Here is a 20,181-nt window from a genome sequence, read left to right as displayed (position 1 = left end):
AGAAAAAATTCCAGCACTTAAAAGCTGAATTACTCCCTATTATTTTAAAAAATAACGACACACCAAACTGCTGTGGCCTACAGAAAAGCCAATAAACCTGGGAATTCCCAAGTTTCAAAAGATGGGGAATTGGAAGGGAGAGGGGGCTGTTTCCTCCTGTGGGTCACAGTGAAAGCAGTGAGCTCTGCCTTCTCCGAGGCTCTGTCCCTGCACACCTTGATCTCGATGCAGAGGATGGGCCGGTGCTCGGCGAAGCGGAAGGGCTGCAGCCGCGTCAGGTTGGGAAGGCACATCGCGTAGCCGCTCAGCGTGTCCATGTCCTTGTCACAGCGACACTCTGCGACAGCGGGGGACAAACAACACCAACAGGGAGATTAGCTCGGGGGTGTTTGCTCGCTCTGGAGCAGTCTCCTTCACCAGGTGGGGCGTGGGAACAAGCGTGGAAGGACAGGACATGCGGTTTATCAGCTTCAGCCAATTATGCTTCTGCACAAAGTTGCCCTCCCCATTATCCACGCCTGGTTTCAGTTTCCTCAAAACTGTCCCAAGAGCTGCTGTTAATGGCCAGCTCCCAGCTCATCCCAAGAAAGGTGAGGCCTGAAACTGCAAGGAAATGGATTGGCCAACAACAGGTAAAGTGACTCATTCATGTATTTATTCAAAGATGTGAACTCCCCTTTGCTTACTATGCACGACCTGACCTACCATCCCTCAGCTGAGTCAAAAGGATTGAAAACTGGCAGGAATATCATAAGCTTAAGAGACATTCTGCATAAAAATCCTTTGAATAACCTCTCTCCACGTGCATCCTTTGGGACACAAAGGTCTGTGAGACTATTCAAAGTTAACGAGAGCACACAGCCCCAGACTTTCAAGTACCTGTTACTAAACAGACATGTGGAACCCACGTTCCTGGTACAGTTTCCACTGTAAGAAAAATGCCCCCTCTGAAAAATATATTGCAATAGAAAAAATAAATCTGAGAAACCAAAGCCTCAGGCAGCAGCCTGTCATGCCATACTGCTTCACCAGGATGAGCAAGAAGCCTTCTGTCTCCAACAAAATGTTGAGGTTTGTTTTCTTTTTCTAAATTTAAGCAAAAGTACATCCTTCACACCTTCACAGCTGAAAGCCACTTGCCAAATCAGAAAGGCTCAGAGATCTGAAGTATTAGAGAAGCTCTTTTGTATGTTACACAGGCTTATGTGAAGAGTAACATTGAAAAAAAAAGTCCTTGAGGTTTAAAAAAAATTCCTGCTAAAAATGGACAGTGAGATTCACTGTTGTGAAGCACCTGGACGCTTCCCCACAAGCAACTGCAATCCCCAGCAGCTGTGGACACATGAAATTTAACTTGGAAAAATAAAACTAAATTCTATCATTCACTTCCACCAGAGTATCATTGTTTTTTTTACTTTTATTAGACACTATTAACTTTCCTCACTGGTTCCTGGCACTGTGGACCTGTGCTCACTATATGTAAATTAATTCCTTTTTTTTTCCTGGATGAAAGGCATCAAAGCATATGACTACAGTACTTTGATTTAACATTGTATTTATCTTCAAGGAGTTTTACTAAAGTAGGAATTTCTAGCCATCTTCAGGAAATTTAGGGAACATAAGACACCACAAGGGCCAATCTCTTTGCCTGTTTTAGAGCTATCACAGACTACTTTTGATTCCAGAACAGAATCCATTTTTTCCACAACAAATTTTCAACTTATCATTGTTTAAATATTAAATAAAAGTTGCCTTATGTTCTGTAGTGTGATGCTTTTTTTACTTTAGAACAAAGGAAAATGCTTCACAGCTTGAGGAAGCCCCTTTCTAATCCCACCCCTGGCACTTACCCGGCCTCTCTGGCTGGATTTTCAAACAGAGCTGTCTTACAAAGTCTAAAGGCAGTTGAATAATTTCCTATTGGGGAACAAAAAAGAAAATATTTTAATGCAAAAATTAATACCCAGTTTGGGAGTCTTGAAATGGAAGAGCAAAGCTCGGTGGGTTACACAAAGTACACTGAGGTATGCAGTCAGCAGCTTCTCCCTCTGATTCACAGTCTGTGAACACCTGTACCTGCAATCACGGGCACCACCTGCTCCTCTATAAGAACCAGGGACTAATTGAAATAAATGCATGACAAAGAGCATTTCAGTGCAAGTGTAATGTGTGTGAAGGAACCTGCATCATTCTGTCCTTTCCACAAGTGAAAAAGTCCCATGTCTCACATCCCAACCCTTTCAAGGCAGAACTCAAGTCCCAGGTGAAGCTGTAACTTTTTCACTTCTCTGATGTTCAGTGAACAAGATCCTGCTGCCCTGAAGAACAGAGCAAGGGAAAAGGTGACCTCTGACTGCACAGAAACCTCAGCAATTTATATGAACCAGGTTTCTCCCCTTGTTTTGCAGTTAGTCTAAAAATCTCTCCCACACACGTCCCTCTTGCCTTAGGCAAAGACATGACCACACTTCTCATCAGTAGCTTGAAACGGCCAAACCCCTGAGTACAACCCAATCACCTCACCAGCACAGAGCAGGCTCCCTGTTTGCATCCAAACGCCTCCTGTGTGCAAAGCCTGTTAGCTCCTTTCACTGGCACTCAGTGTTCCCCCAAACACTTCAGTGTTTACAATGCCTAGGCCATTTATTTTAAAAACAAATCACTTACCCCATGGTGAACATAGTTCTCCCCAAAGAACTGCTTCATCACGTGTTTTCCGAAGTCCACGATGTTTTGCAGATGGTGTAGTATTTCCTCTGGAGTCTGGAAGACAGAAATGTAGTAACTGAACTCCAAAATCAAGGTAACACCACTCCAGAACATGCACTCATCCTGGTCAGTGATTTAACAAATAACTTAATTGCTGAGCTTGGCAGGTCAGTGCACACTGAAATCTAACAGACACATCAAATGTGCTAAATTTGTTTCCCTACTGCCATCTCAGGGCTGGGACACACAGAAAAATGGTCACAAAAGATGATTCTTCTTCAGTTTCAGGAGACAAAGGAGAGAGAAAGTGACAAAGGTGGAACAAGGGGAGACTGCTCAAGACCTACTCTGACCATTATTCTACAACAGCTCAGAGAACTCCAGCAGTCCAAAGAGGTGCCCAGCAGCTGCAGAGCAGAAGAGGCTTGGAGCGTTACAAGATACATCATGGAGATTGGGGAGGGAACGGCTGCAAAGACTGAGCCACATTCCAAACCTTGGCACGAACGGGTACAGAACTTGCCATCTGTCCCAAATCCTGCCCCACACAGTGAAAAACCTTACTCTAAAGTGATCTTCTGTAATTTCATAAGGAAAGGTTTCCTATGAGACAAGATGCCAAAAGCTAGAAAGGAAGCTCCATGAGTACTGGAAGCAGGACAGGGACAACTGCACAGTCAGACCTGGACAGACTCCCAGCAAAGGAGCTTTACAGCAACACTATCCCATTGCCAGCACACTCTGCCTCTCTGCAAAGTATTGGATTGTTACAACAGAGAACCTCAAAGCTACGCTGTCTTTTTTAACACACACACAAAAAACCCAAAACAAAACAAAAAACTCTTAAAATCTCACAATAAGATTAAGTGGAGGAAAAAGTGCAACACTTGGGTACATGTTAGCAAATCAAAGAGGAAAAACAAGAGTAGGAGAAAAAAAAATATATAAATAGAGCAGAGTAAGAGGAAATAAAATACAAGAGGACAACACCCAGACACTGACATAGCCCACAGAAAGGAGGAAAGACCACATCCAGCACTAATCACAGATGACAACAGCCCCTTCTTTAACCTACTGAATGGTGAGAAGGAATATTACAACATCTCATCAGGAACAGAAATCTCAGCTCATTCCCATTTCCAGATGGTTCTGACCTGGTTTGCTGACGTACACAGCACCCACAGGTTTGTGTTGGGTTTGGTTGGGGTTAGCATACACGCACAGACTCTCAGACTGAGACATAAGCATTTCATTGAAATGTACTGCTGTCACTTTTACTACATGGAAAGACTCGCCAGTTAAAAAGATCAATACAACCATAAAATTATAAACCAAGCTTAAAATGTCTTTTAAGAGCAAGTACAATTGATACATCTAAATGAAACAAAAAACAACTAACAGCCTACTTGAGCATCACCTTTTAACATCAAAAACCACTGAGATGAAAAGCTTTTGAAGGACCCATCATTACTGCCAGCTCACTCACCAAAACTCAAATAGGCTTTCTACAATAATTTTTTTTAATTCTTTCATGAAGAAGATCATATACTAAAATAGCAATATGCAATTAAAAGCACTCCCTGAGGCTGACACTTGGCTTTCTATTCAAGCAATGCAAGCCCTGCAGCTACATTATTGAGTCTTTTTCAATCATAACAATAAGGTTACAATGCACAATAATACCAACTTGTTCAACTGCTGGATTATCTAATCCCAAATTCGTAATTAATAAGATAATTAAATGTACAAAGCAGCATCCAGACTTCTTTACCTTTCCCAAAGGAGCTAAGCAGAAGAGACTGAGACCTATTTGTTCACATCTGAATTTCAGTGTGGGTATTGCTAGAAAATATTTTGCTTGAACTGCTTCCTTCAGCATTGTTTACCTTGGATGACCTGTGATGTCATGCACAGACACAGAACACTTCTGAACCTAACTCATTTGACTTAAGTCAGGAATACAGATTATTCCTAAAAAAATAAAACATTTTCCCTGTCATGCTTGCTATGTGCAAGTTTATCCCAAAACTGATTGATTCTCCAGGCTTTGTTTACTGATCTGATAATAAAATATTTATTCTGTCCTGCCCCAAGAAAAAATGGTCCTTTAAAAAAATCAATCAGCAGAATAAGTAAATATATTCAAATTACAAAACCCTCTGTTTAGAGGGAATTGTGTATCACCAAGTCCTCACACTCCCAGTGCATGGCAAATGCAGAACTGGAGCCAGCCCTCCTCAGCATGCAGCCCTGGAATGTGTATGCCCAGCCTCCGTGCTGGGGTGGGTAACTGAAAACTCACTTCCTGCCTTCCTTTGTGACTCTCTCACACTTCATCAATTTGTTAAAAACAATTACTATGCAACAATCTCTTGGAAGTTAAAATTTAAAAACTGAAAAACGAAAAAAGAAAAGGGGCAGGCATTCAGTGTTCTGTTTTCTTAAATAAACTGCAACAGACTGACTTTTTACATAAAGTTGTGGTCTAATCCTCTCCTGCTGTACTAAAAATTGAGATAAGCACTGTTTCCTTTCTTGTGGTGCACTGGACTCACCACTGCTCTTGTTAACACTAAACATCATTATCTTGGGCTACTACCAAGCACAAGATACATTTTTGAAATCCTGCCAATAAAAGCAGCTCAAAAATCTACTTGAATCATACTTTGGTTTTACCAGACCTTTTTTCAAGTTAAGTAGTAGCAGAAAGACCATCAAATAACTCATACATATGCTGTGTTCACTAATTTTGCCTTCCTCTGCTTTAGCAACTTGTTCCTTGTAAAACTGGATGCTTTTCACATTCATTTTCCTGATTTAAAGCAATAAAATGCCCTTTCTAGATGTTTACTTCACATTCCTCCTTGTTTCTTTTTTCCTAAAATCAGGCACACAGACCAGCTCTCAGTGGAGCCCCAGAACAATGTGCCACTGTGCCTCACAAAGCCATGGGTCAGGGGCTGCTGTAACTCAAGCCATTCCCTGGATCTCTCAGGTAACACATCCTCAAGACTTCTCTCAAGGTTGAGAAAATTAAAGAATTTGAACCTTGTGCTCTCTTTTCTTATTTTTCTTCCTTGGAACACTGTGTTTATGCTCCACCTTTGGGTTTTGATCATTTTTTATCCCTGTAAAATAAAATGTAAAGTGATTCACTTCAGCTCCTTCTCCAGCAGGAAAACCTTTTTATACCACGGAAGAAACTGGGAGATTGTGTCCTGCCACGTTCTTTTCCTAACAGCTAGGACACTCACTCACTCACTGACAAAGGCTATTCTGTGAACATTTCATGTGTTTGTTCAGATTCCATGGCTTTTTAGCTACTGATCAGGTGGTCAACAGCAGACCTTGACTGTGACACGGGTTCTGTGCAGCTCCTGTTCTGTCCCACCTGGCTCCAGCCAGGAAAACTCCTTTCTTGCTCAGCACCCAGTGCTCCACAGGTGGATATGGAACATTTACACTGTGCACAGCTGGAAGCTCTGCCCTCTGACACACAGCAGCTCACAGAGCTCGTGCTATCAGCACTCACATCACCCCAGTTACATAAGACAACCTCAGATTTCCTCCTGTTGCCAAACCCCCTGAAACACAGGCGCATTTCAAAACACCCAATTGTCCTTACTCCTGCCAGCCACAGCTCTTGCACAGGTTTCTTGTTTCTCCTCACACTGGCTATTAGTTTACCCAAGGGCACTCAGCAACAGGACAGGTTTAAATCTTACCTTGTTCTGGTTGGGGGGGGACTTCAGAAACCGTAGCACCACACAGCGCTGGAGGAAAACAGGAGAGAATAGGGATTCGTTAGCATTTACAAACACCACACTTGTCTGACTCCCCAGTGCACCTCTCCGAGAAATTAAGGGGAAAAAACAAACAGAAAAGCACATTTCAGATGGTTATTTCACTCAACTTGAAATCAAATACACCAGCTGAAATCAAACACAGCTGCCAGCTCTGCCATCGGTTTAACCAGGCAGCCACTCTGCATCTCCAGTCACCGAGTGCACCAGGGAAATGCTCCCTGAGCTTACAGCACTGCCCTGGAAATCTGGGAAAGCTCACATGGAACCACAAACACCCCCACCCTGGCACCTGTGCACCACAGCTCCCCGAAAGAGACACAAGGCCCATTTCACTTACAGTATCAGCAGAGCATTACAGATTATTAAGGAGACACTTGCCAGTTACCAGCAGCAGCTACACAGCTGAACTATCACTACACTAAACCCTGCTGCTTATAAACTTCTGCAGAGTAAATACATAACACAGGAACAAATACAGCAGGATTCCAAATATTTTACCTTTAAAACCATAGAAAAACTCACTAATTTTTGTAATTTTTACAATCGTTATCAGTTTTGTAACAATTCAAACAGCTTGACACTTTACATATTAAAATCAAAGTCTGACACAGTGTTAAGGCACCTGCAGCCTTAAAAGGCAACACACAGCCCTGCCCCTGGTCTGCCTAAACATCTGATACTAGAGATATTTACTTCCACTGTAAATGTGGACGTAGTTCAGCCTAGTCACATACAATGGGCACAATACCAACAACTGGCACCACAGAAGGTAGAGACAAACAGCTGTTTTCCAGAGTTACCTCTTGGCCAGCCTGGCTCCATTTGGGCCTTCCCAAGACACACCAAGAAGGATTGCATCCATTTAAAGCACTACCACAGAAATACATTCAGATTCACTGACAAAGACAATGCAGATAAAACATCCCAGTTGCACTTCGGGTTTATGGAATCCAAGCTTTTTCCTTTCCAAATTATTTGCCACTGAAAAACTTCCCATAGCATGACAGCACCAGATTTATTCCATGTTTCAGAGCTGAAAGCTGTTTCTGCACAGGCTGAGGGAGAGGGCTGCAGATATCTTTCATTACTAACATGGAGAGAAAGAGGAAACAAGCAAAACTAATGACAATGTGCCATCCAAAACAACAACAAAACCAGGTCCAGGTTCAGCCATTGCCACTGGAAGCCAGACAAGGCCCCTTCCAGACCTACAAAGCCTCACGCCACCGGAAATCTCAACGTTCACCCACACCTGGAAAACACTCTCACATAAAAGGATCTTTGCTGTTAATTTGATTTGTCCTGCAAGATGAGTGCCCCAACAAGACACCACCAGAGTGGTAATCACAGTCACCTGGATTTGACGAGATGCCTGGTGCCAATTCCTCTCTCTCTGTCATTGTGCCCCACACGTGGGTAACAGAGCCTGGCCTGATGAGCCTGTGGCTCTGTGTGCAGTGTGTTATCTTACAGGGTTTCAGCCGCTTGGGCCTCCTGCTTTAATTATTCATTAGTAAGTGGATCAGTGATGGAGTGATCTGATTATCACTTCTAATCCATTGAGAAACGTGATTCTGTAATCTTTCAAGGCTAGTGTAGATATTTATCTTTTAATCAGTTCCCAGCCAAGATTCCAACCAGTGCTCTGGAAAACTTTATTTGCTCTCACAGGACTCAGGACAGTATTTGTTCATCAGCAAGTCATTCCTGATTTGGCAAAATGACCAAAATTACATATGGCAAAAGAAGAACATGTTGCTGGCCTAAAGATGTCAAAAGGAAACACAGCACTGTTCAAACAAACTTCACAGATGCACTTAAACCAGCCAGCCCAAACTGCATTTCAGTGAGACTATTAGATGATTAGAGGAAATCAAAACCATCACCAAACAAACAAAAAACAACCCCAAAACCAAACATCAAAAAACCCCTCAAAACACTTCTTTCCTATTTTGAGGCAAGTTTCCAGCTAGATACATCCCTTTGTGCATTTCAATACCAGTTCCACAGCACCAAGGTTAATCCATCAGATGTCACAGGTGCCAACTGCTTCAGAAGTATCACCACCAAAAATATTGACCCACATTTTTCATGCTATTGCATTTCTGATTCACTTGGCTGATTCCTTACTTGGAAATATTGTGGGTGGTTGTTGCCATGAGGTTTTCTGTCAGTTATCTTTAAATGCCTTCAAATTTTTTTTGTTATTTACAGACTGAACACCAAATATGTGCCACACTTATCTGCATGCACGAGAATGGCCCAAGTTCCAAAGGGAACGGATCTCTGAAGAGGCTCCCACTACTCCTTAGCACTTTGAGAATCATCTCAACTAGACCCTAACGTGCCCTACATTTCCTTCTCCACAACCAGTGGAAGGGCTCAGAGGCACCTAGCACCACTTCCACCAAGGCACTGGCACCATCAGAGTATTTAGTTAGCTGGATAACAGTCCCAGAGAGATAAAAATATGAAAAAAGCAGGCTGAAAGCAGAAGGGGAAGAAAAGAAACAGTGCATGGATGTAGGCAAATGTAACGCATAAAACATTAAAAGACTTCATATCTTTTGATATAAGTTAGAAAAATAATTAATTCAAAGGAAGAACTCTCTACAATTTTTTTAATCCCTGCATATGTTCAGTCTCCATTTAGTAACAAAAGACTATAAATAACCCAGCCATCAGAACATCACACACTACTGCTCTTACTCTCAAATAAGGAATTTAAGGACAACTCTCACACGAGAGCAGAGCAGCTTGATGGCAGATAACAATGCTCTTAGTGGCTCCAGCACCATACCAGGCCTACAACAACAACCATTTCCAATTGTTATGGAAAACTGAAAACAAGCACTAGCAACAAGGACACCAAAGCCTGCAGTGTCTGAAAACACACCCACAAGCACTGGGCCGGAGATGATGAAACCAGAGGTGTTTCGGGGCAGCTCGATCCCAAGCCGAAGGTTTGGAGTCTGCAGCCCGCAGTTCACAGCCCCAAGAAAGGCAAACGCTTCTTTAGCACCCCATCGGCAAACAATTGTTTGGGTTAGAGCACAAAGTTAAGGACTGCCAATAAGGAGAGAAAGAGCTGTGGGAGGAGATGTGAAAATCCTGCAAATCGGTGGCATCGCAGACCAGTGGGATGTGTACACACACAGCTCTTGTCCTCGTGTGTCCTGGGAAAAAAGTGTCCTGGGCGGGGTCCCCAAAAGCTTACCTGTAAGAGTTTTTATTCTCCCGAGCAGTTACTACAGCTATTACATTAATCTTACTCAATAAAATCCAAAAAATAAAATAATCCTTGGTAGCTCAGCCAAAACATGACTGGAATCAATCCAGGTACTTTGGATTAGGCAGTAGAATTATGAAACCGGGATAAAAGCTTACGTTTGTTCCTTTACAGCTTGATAATGACCTTATTCTATGACCTCACTGACATAAAATGCAGGCCTCCTGAACTGGAGAGTTTTTAAAAGTTAAACACAACTGGGGCAAATCTATGATCTTGATATTCCCCTTCAGGGAACAACCTCGTTTGCATCATGGAGATTTTTTTCAGGTCTCTTGCTACATTAGTAACAAAAATCTAGATAAGAGTTGGTGGCAGTGAAAGAAATAGGAAAAATCAAAGTTAGCTCAACTGCTGATAAAATTGCTTAGATACACAGAAAGATGTGTATTTTCCCTCTGCTCACGCGGGTTTCAAATAAGTTTCTGTACAAAACCACAAAGAATTAGCCTGTCCAAACACAAAGCCTGGGAAACATCAGCTTCTCCTTCTCCAAATAAGCAGGTTCACGTCATTTGTTATTACTCTATTATTATTCTAAGCAGCACACATTAACTGCTTTTGTCTGGAGGCAAAGCACTGCTCTGTCATCTCAAACTGCAAAAGATTCTCATCTCCTTGATTCCCAACTCGGGCTCACATTTGCAAGATCGACCGGTAGAGAACAAGACTCTGAGAAGCAATTTGTTAAGTCCCAAAAGGAACTCCACCCCCTTCCCACACCCATCATCTCCCTCACTCCACAACACCTCATAAATTCTGGCATCTAAAAACTCGCCAGTATTTTTGCAGGCACTATCTGCAATTTCACATGACAAAGTTGCCTACCTGTTGCTTAAAAAGGCACTCAATGCAGAAACAGAGTAACTAAATCCATCTTTCTTATACAGTTGTGCGTATTAAAGTCACAAGGTTCCAATTATAAACACGGGGTGAAACATTCTCAAAGACTGGTAACAAATCATCTCTACAATCCCTACTCTGCTATTTTTTGCAACTAATTTCACACACCACCACCAGCCACTGCCAAAGGAGATGAAGATACAAAGTCAAATACTTTTGGAGAAAATAGAATCTGTAAAGGCTCTGAATTTCTTTATAACTGGTTACTTAATTCACTGTTTTGCTGACCCTGAAGAGCTACCAAGAACTTAGCAAACACAGCTCCAAGGATGCCAGACCTACCACCGTGGCTATTCAGTGCTACCTAATCATTGTGGCTTTACAACAACCTACAGCAATGGCACCTACAGAAAGTACATTCTAATTTTCAGTCCAAGGGAGGGAGACAAACTGAACACAGTGATATGCAAATATTGATTATTGACAGGTCCAAGGGCACTCAACATGAGCTATGGAATTGTTTAGCTGATATTAAGCTGTTCCTGCAGTAGCACACGGCAGCTGCACGCAGTATTTGCCAACTAAAAAAATTATTCTGGCTTTTTTTATTCCAAATCTACATCCCAAAACCCCTTCAATTCCAATTCTAGTTTTAGGGGTTTGAACAGAAAACAATGGCTTTCTATTCAGAAAATGCAACTTCTGGGAAGAAGAAAAATGGACAAAGAAGTGTTATCCTCACATCTCAGAAAAGACAGTGACAGGAGTTTGTCCTTCTGAGACGTGGTGGAACTCAGTGAAAACATGCCCACCATACTGCCCAGGCACTTCAGCCAAAGCTCACCCTCAGGGCACTCAACACGAGACATTTTTAAAGGTCTCCTCATCCAGGGTCAGTGTGCTGTGCAATGTGAAGGGTTATGAGAGATGGAAACAAACTAAGTACTGGAAAATTGTGCAGCTTTTGAATGAAATACACTGGTAGTATCATACACAATTGTTTTCCAACTCAGTTTTGTTCTACATAAGGTGGATAAGATCACACAAAACAAAGTGAGGAAAGCTACATTTCCTGCCAGTATGGAGGAAGTTTAGCAATTGCTCACACATAGTGCAAAGAAGCATTCAGAAATAGGAACAATACTCTTTTATTTAACGCAGGAGTCCTTGAAGAACAATGGTTTTATTTCTTAACAGGAATAAAGGATTTCTGGCATGGCATCTGGCTTTACACCATTCAATATGGCAAACCCTTATTTGAAAGCAAACCCCCCATGACACTTGTTTTCTTTAGCACAGAGCTCATAGCTTGCATCAGACTTCAGGTGCTCATTACAATTTATTTTTTTTCTGCTTGCTTATGATCTTGATTCCCACGAGAGTCAAGCACTACCTCAGGTTTCACTTTATAGCTAAGCTTCTATAACCTTGCAATGCACAGATGGTACCAATTCTGAGAGAATTTAATGATTGCATGCTGCAAGAGTGAGAAGGAAATGTCTGCCCTTCAGCCAAAGCAGTTAATCAGAGCACCTGAAATGATATCAAGTGATACACCCACTGGTATGAGGTGGAAACACGTACCAGGGAGAGAACAGGATGAATAAACCCATTGATGCCTGGCCCTCAGCGTGCATTGGCACTGCCTGGGCAGCACAGCACATGGCCCTGACATCCTTGCTGTGAAACAAGGAAAAACGGTCCTTAACATTTACAAGCACATCAGATACCTCATCCATCTGCCAAACAGGTGAGTTGTACCAATGGGAACATAAAAACACGTCCTAAGCTTCCTCCCTTCAAGCTGCTCTAAAGCCCCCTCTATCAGCAACACGCGTTCCCAGCACTGAGCTGCCAAGTCATCTGATGGTGTGCAGGGAAACCAGGCGTTCCAGGAAATTATTAATGGGAGGAGGAAACAAAGAGTCAAAACAGTAAGAGGGATTAGAATGAAGCTAAATAATTAAATGGACAGTTAGAACAAGTGAATCATTCTCAGCATCCAGAACAAGTCAATCAGAAGGCACCTAAGCAAGTCTTGTGCTCATGCAGAATCCAGTGACGCTGCTCCTTCCTGAGTAAAAGCAGGCCAGGGAGGACACTTCAAGGAGGTCAGAACACCTCCTTGACACTTTATTCCATGTCACAGACAAACCCACTGAGGCCAAAGGAACGGCCACTGAAAAGCCGGGAGGAAGGAAGAACCAAAAGAGTGAATAAAGCAGGCGCTTAGACTGAGCCCTCCTGCACAGCTTTGGGTCAGCCAGGCTGCTTCACCCAGAGCAACCAACCCACGGCCGCTGTCAGCTGAGGGCAGACACAGGAGCAGCACAGAAAAGGCACAGAAACTCCATCACTGCATCACAAGCACTTGTAACAGACACAAAAGAAATCTTTTTGAGATAACTTGATCTCAACTGCAAAAGGAACTCAGTCAAGTTTGAGCCAGCACTGAACCCAACCAGAAAAAAAAACAGGATCATTTTTAATCAAGGCTAATGACCTCCTGAGCTTGACTGCAAAACTGGGACTGGTTTTACATTTTCACTGGATATAGCCTTCAGCATTCTCAAAAGTCACACACAAAATAAGAAAAAAAATAGACCCAAAGTAGAGTTTGAATTTCCAAAGAAGGTCACCAAAAGACAAGTCTGCTCCAGCATTCATTATTAGCAAAAGATAGCACCTCTGAAACAATTATTCTGCAGAGAGGAGAGAGGTGTTGCTGCTGCTGCAGTTAAATGATGACTGTGATATGGGATTAGTGTTACACCACAGAGCTTCTGTCTCCCATCTCCATCCACACACATGCTGTGCTTCCCCATCTGCATCTACAAAGCTTAAGGCACTCATTTAGAAAAGTTGTTGCTGCCTTTCTGCTCTCTCTCCTCTCAACATTCAGCCCTGCTACCCAGTGCCACCTTCCCTTTCACTTCATGGAAGGCACTAAACTGCTCTGCATCCAGAGCATCCTTTCAGTGCAGAAACCTGGGGAACACAAGCAAACTTCAAATTTAACCACTGGTACAATATTGAACTGAAATCCCAATGCAGAATTAAAATTCCTTGATGTTGACTCAATCTAATAACTTGGGGGAAGTGTGTGTCAATAAAAAGCTTCACATCTAATTCACAGAACTGGAAGTACTTTCAACTTTTAATTCTTTGTTTATAGTAAGACCTTTGTAGATTGTACTCAAGTAAAGTCAATGAGTTGTGGCATCAACAGTCACATTGTACCTGTTTAGCCAAAGAACTAAACACAAACAAACAAACACAAGACTGTCCTTTTTTTCATCCATTGATCACAGATGTGTATCGAATATCTAATGTGTATCTAATATAAATTATCCAAGGTCAATGCAAGGAATCCTATTTAATACAGGTGTCACAAAGGTTCCCAAATTCCAACTCTAACTGGTGATTGCCCTCTGTTCATGAAAACTTTATTGTTGTTCCCAGCAAGACAGGCATCTCTTCCTTTCTTTTCACTGATGACACACCCTGATTACAGACTTAGCTTTTTCAACTGGTTTTCATAGCTGCTTCAGTCAATTTGGGCAGAAGCTCCTCTGCTTGCTTGTTATAAGTAAATAAAATGCTAAAAAATCAAAAGCAGTGACAACTAAGAAAGAAGGACTATTACCTTCAGTCATCAAGCTGCCTTCCTGTCCTTTTGTCTAAGTAGGCAAAAGGTGTGCAGGTGTGGGGGTTTTGTTAAACACTGTTTTGTTAGACACTGCTGAGATATGCACACACCCAAAACCAAAAACAATGCCAGAAAATCCGGGTCAAAGAAATGACCTATGGAATTAAAAACAAAACAAAAACAAACACCAAACAGAAGAGCCAGAAAATTCTACAGAATCAGATGCAGAACTCCTCCCTACATTACATGATTGCCAAATCCCTCAGAAGCAGGAATCAGCACAGGTTTGGAATAATCTCATCAAGGAGACAAAAATGTTTAAGTTCAAGTCTCACCATAACTGTGCCTTTCCCAATTAGTCAAATTAAAATTCAATAAATACAAGTTGCATTTTACTTTTTCTGGTAATACCTTTCTGTAAAAGAACCAAGAGACCAGAATGTGTCCATATTTAATCAGAGCAATATTCAGAGAAGGCCATTATTAATAAACTATTGTATTTATAACCACAGGAACAGCAAAATTTTCCTAACTGAAGATTCTTTATTACAGGAATCATCAGCCTGTTCTACATTTCCATGAAACCAAGACATTTATAGATATTAATGAAAAAAAACCCAACAATCAGAACACAATTGAACAGAAAACAGAACACAACTGAAAAAAATTTGCTTTATAGTCAGGGATCTGGAATTTCTCAGGAACAACTCGGAAGTTTGGGGGGCATCAGTACTTACATAAACTTCAATAGCACAAAACAGATTCAGGCAGCTCTACACAGAAAAACAACAGAAGGAACAGGCCACACAAGTTTTTGGACTTGTGCAAAATGACATCATCAGAAAAAGCACCTTAAGAAGATTCTCTCAACGAGACAGCAAGTAATGATCAGCATCATCCCTTTCTGCCAAACAAGACCAGAGGAAAGCTGCAGATAATTAAGTCATTCCAACCAGAAGCTTTCGACTCTTTCAGCAACACCCTTCTGTCTAAACATACAATCCTGTCCTCTCTTCAAGTAAGGTTATTGCAACAGAACTGAACTTGTCATTATTCTTATAAACAAAACAACCAACAACCACAGAAAAACTCTTTCATAACGCAAAGGAACAATTATCTACCCTGATTTGACACAAATCCCCTTCTCACAGAGTTATTGCAAAGTCCCAAACCAAATCCCTCTCCCCTCTATGCAGAAAGTGACTTCCTGCACATGCTTTGCAGCCATCATAACGCAGGTGCCAGCAGAAGCAGCGAAAGCAGAGCCTGCTGCTGCAACACCAGATCCCCTTCTCTCCCTGCACCTCTGCTCGCTACAGTCCCCTGAGCAGCCAGCACAAGCAGCGGGAAGGATGCTTCTAAAGCAGCACTGGACATCCTCCATCTTTACCACAGGTCTTGGAGAGAAAATAAACGTCACAGAGAAGAGATGTATAATTTGTTTAATACCGGCACCAATTTTGAGACTCTTCTGTGAGCTTCATTACCTGGCTTGACTCCCTCATCCAGACTCCTTAGCTGCTTCCCTTACCTTCTCCACCTCCTCTCCTTTCCCTTTTCCTACTTGCAAGCTCACAGATGCTCTGGAGATGGTTCATGCATTTACTAATTAAGTCCTGTACCAAAATCCAAAGATATCTGCTGGAGCTGAAACATTCCAAGACACGAAGTAGATGAACACTAACAATCCAGGCATCTGAAGCCATACACCTTTTGCAACAACACCACAAGGTTGTTCTAGACCATCTCACTGAATAAAAACCAAGCTGGGGGAAAAAGCCTCCTGTTTTCCACTTCCCCATACTCACCCTGAAATACAAGTTTAATGTTCAAATGTATTTCAAAATTAGGCTTTTGGTTACCACAATATCCTAACTCACAAGAGGCAAAACAGAGGCCAGGAGGAATGTACATCCTTCATATCATAAAGCAGCTCCTGCAGACTACCAGCACATGTTTCAACAGCAGAAGGAAACCCAAGTTATTATTCCTAGAGCTGCTTACACTATTTTCTACAAACATCACTGAAGCCTTTTGAAATGAAGTGTTAAGTGTCCCATAAGAGCAAACAACTGACTAAAGTGCAGAAGTCCAAAGGAGGATTTCCAGCTCTGATCTGCGCTGCAGAAAGACACAACAGCAAAGCAGGAGATAACTGCTCTGCAGCAGCTCCTCTGGACCCTCTCTACTGCTCATGAGTAGGGGGAAGGAGGGAAAGCACTGCTTAGCTCTCTTTTTAATAAAATCTGAAGCCAAATCTGAAGCAGAAGGAGCAGCTCTCCACTAAAAAACTCTGTGAAAAAGAAACCTCCTTTCTAAACCACCAGGATGGCTGCGATGGTGCTTGGTTGAGGGCTTGTGGAGCCATATGTGTATCTGTCCTGCACAATGGATGTCTCACCAACATCTCAGAATTACCAGCTGTATTTCACACTAGAATCATAAGGTAGGAAAGTTGTCTGATCATTCTAGCACTTCAGCAGACTGCAAGATTACACAAAGGCCTTTTGACCACAACTCAGTTTCAATTTGAATTAATTCGTTCACAGCTTCAGTAAAAACCAAAAGGAAAAGCTTGACTACCACAGAAATTTGTCCCATAGTTCTGTACATCTTCTGGAACTTTGGCTTCTCCAGAACTGAAACTTTAAAAACTCATGAAAGCAGAAGTTTGAGTGCTCATCAAGCAAGCAAGCACAGAGCTCCAGTGATAACAATGGGAACTGGAAATGCTCAGCAGGCATTCCATCTTTATTCACCGGCTCTCTGTCTAAATGCTGCCAAACCAATTAAAATAGCTCTATAAACTACCACTGTAAGACCAGACGAGTTGAGTAGCCCATGCCGTGCCTCAGGACCCTTACCCTGCACTGCAGGGATGAGGAGCAGAGATGCACTTGCAGTGATTTCAGCACACAGCCAGACTCCTGTCACTGTTACAGCCCGCAGGATTAATAACCAGCAAGAGGAAAAAGCACAGCAAGCACTGACAGCACTTTCATGGAAACAACAGAGCAGGTTCCATAGGATGCCAGCATCCCACCGCCAGACAAAGCTTTGTCTGGACACACTGGAAAAGCGGCTGTGTGTCGCCTGCGTCCAGGGCTTATCAGCTCACTGCCAGCAGAGCTGTTTGTTGGGCATGTGACTTTTCCATGACCAACTTTTTAATTTGGTACTGTACTGGATTAACAATGCGTTACATTCATGTCTTAAAGGGCAACCTACAGGGAATGGAGCAAGCCATAAGGAATTTAGCAGAGCCTTAAACAAAGGAGAGCATCCTGTGATGACATGGGCCTCACAGCCCTTTCTGTCCATCCCCAAGCCACCACAGCCCTCTCAGGCTGGAACAGGAGTGTCCAGCCAGGCTGCCCACCGCAGCCCACACACCCTGCACTGCAGACATGACCTTGCACAGGGCTCTTATCAGCGCTCCAAGGCACACTGCAGAGAGCAGGAGTCAAACACAACACCCCAGACCTCGTTTCGTGACAGGCAAAGCAGCTCATGGCCTCCTCTCCAAAAGGACAGGGATTCACTTTTTTGTTGAAGTTTAAAAACCAAAGCTTCTCAAATTTTCCAAAAGCAAGGAAGAGAGGCTTAGACACAGAGAGGTAGGGAGCAGCTTTCTCTCCACATTTCAAAACACCACTGCACATCAGAACGTGGAAACCACAAGCACACGCACGGTTCCGATCTGGCCTCTCGCTTGCATCTGAGCATCCATTCACGTCTCTCCCACCACCACCGAATCCCTACCCCTTCCTCCTGCACTGATACACAAAAAACATGAACTGGGAAGCTACAGAATGAAGTGAGAACAGTCAAAATGTCTCAGCTGGGCTGCTGATCCCTCCACACAAACCTGAGAATAACTTAACACCAGATCACAAGAACGATGATTAATGGTGCAAGCATATCCTGTTCCTAAGAGACACAAAGTAACAATTAACATCTAAACAGTATTTATATGCTTCGAGTTTACCAGACTTTGTCATCAGTAGACACAAAGATCCAAAATGTAAACTTTACTGTTTCAAAGTTGTCTATAAAGGAAAAATTGTATCTATTTCACTTTCACTCTAACTTTAAAAAGTTTTAGCATCTTGTTAAAAAGAGAACTGGCTCGCTCAGCAGCTATTCTGAATCACTGGCGGACTTCCTCACTTTCCACATCTTTAAAGATAATCACAATTACATCACTAATAATCCATTATTTATCCTAATTCCCGTCATCCAGTTACTGAGAAGTTTCTACACTGCCTTTTTCAAAGTTAAATGTGACAGGAAACAAAATCATACATGTTCTTCTTCCACCAAAAAATGCTTTAAAATAGTATTTCATATAAAGAAAAAGAGGAGAAAAAAGCCAGAGCCACAGAAGTGCCCCTCCTAAAGTTTGGAGAGCACCACAAGATTTCTAGCATTTTCTCAGGCTTGGTATCCGTTAATATTTTACATCTAATTCATATTTATAACACAGAAAACAGACATTAAAAGAATTCAGTATTTTCAGTTATTAATTTAGATATATTTTTTAATTATTCTCAAGATTCAACTCTTCTTATAGATCTTTTTTTTAAAAAATCCTACATTTCAACATTCTGGCTTTGCTGAGTTTTGATCTATGAATCATCAAGAACATTCTGTGGCAAATCCATACCAGCTTTTAAACTAAAACACAAATACATCTTTAAAGCACAAACACTGCCACAGGCACTTTTTAAAAAAGGAATAAACTCCTTCAAGGGGCATGTATCCCAATATATTAAGTAAATAATGCACATGTAAGGGGGGCACGAATACACTGTCAGCATCAACTGACACGGAGTCTGCTTGATTGGATTCAGCTTTGTTTAATCATTACTGCTTCAAGTGCTGAATCTATTTTACTGGTATTTTTTAATAAAATACACCTCCATTCCCTGTGCCCCCCCCCACCCACCCAAAAGAAAATCCAGACAAAAAGGGGGGGAAAAAATCAACATAACAAAAAAACAGCCCAACAGGTACACGGGAGAACGGGGATGAAGTGGCCGGCGGGGTCACATCCCAGCAGCTCCGCGGCATTGCCAGAAACCTCAATTGGAGTCGGGAGCCCGGCCCAGCACTGCAGCGAGTGCTCAAACTCCTCACTGAGCCAGGGTCGGTGACAAAGGGAAAAACACGCCTTCACCAGCTCGCTTACTCCTGTCACATCACCCACACCCGGGAACGATGATGGAAAAGGCGAATTTTTAGCACTTTTCCCCACAGCTCCCATCTCCGGGCGGCAGCTGCCCGGCCATCGGCTGCTCTCCCTCCCATCCTTGCTGGCCGTGACGGAGGACCCGGGGAAACGCCCGCTCATCTTCCCCACGGGACGGGCCCGATCTCCCCGGGACAGAAAACTCCTCCGGGGAAGAAAGCAGCGAGGGCGGGCGGTGGGGCCGAGCGGCCGCTCCCGCCGGGCCGCCCCTCTCAGGCGGGCCCGGCTTGGGGCTCCCCCGTACCTGGCAGTGTGAGACGACGAGGCTCTGGTTGCCTTCCCCGTGGTACTTCCATTCATTCTCATCCATCTTCTCCACTTCCATGCCCGGCCCGGGCCGCGCGGAGGGCAGAGCAGCCGCCGGCCCCGCCGCCTCACGCCGCCACCATCGCGGCTGCGCCGCCCGCCCTCAGCCGCGGGAAGTCCCGCCCGCCGCGGGCGCCATCTTGGAGCCGGGCAGCGCCGCCGCCGCCATGGCGGGGCCGGGCAGCGCCGCCCGGGCAGCAGGAGCCCTCAGGCGCCGCCCGGGCAGAACCGGCGGCGGAAAAGCATCTTCTGCCTCTGGGAACGGCGGGTCAAAGGAGGGGATGGTCCCGCTCTGCTCTGCAGTGCTCTCACCTTCAGTCCTGTGTGT

At 43.2% G+C, this 20,181-nt stretch overlaps 1 protein-coding gene across 3 annotated transcripts in view; it reads right to left on the bottom strand.

The window, feature by feature from the left end:
* Positions 1–20,181, bottom strand: part of IPPK (inositol-pentakisphosphate 2-kinase) — a 50,872-nt gene that overhangs the window by 10,006 nt on the left and 20,685 nt on the right. The window contains exons 1-5 of one of the 3 annotated variants that reach the window (XM_038148679.1): positions 19,792–19,954; positions 6,435–6,482; positions 2,668–2,763; positions 1,851–1,917; positions 216–337 (exon numbers count right to left, since the gene is read on the bottom strand). In XM_038148679.1, the coding sequence (XP_038004607.1) occupies positions 216–337; positions 1,851–1,917; positions 2,668–2,763; positions 6,435–6,482; positions 19,792–19,872 (414 nt within the window). In that variant the 5' untranslated portion in view covers positions 19,873–19,954. Of the gene's footprint in view, positions 1–215; positions 338–1,850; positions 1,918–2,667; positions 2,764–6,434; positions 6,483–7,869; positions 10,508–19,791; positions 19,955–20,181 lie in introns of those variants that run through there. The other 2 variants (XM_038148681.1, XM_038148680.1) reach the window with 2 other exon arrangements.

This window comes from Motacilla alba, chromosome 12, assembly GCF_015832195.1.
Source record: "Motacilla alba alba isolate MOTALB_02 chromosome 12, Motacilla_alba_V1.0_pri, whole genome shotgun sequence".
Lineage (NCBI taxonomy): Eukaryota > Metazoa > Chordata > Aves > Passeriformes > Motacillidae > Motacilla > Motacilla alba.
This window is presented reverse-complemented; position numbering and strand designations above follow the sequence as displayed.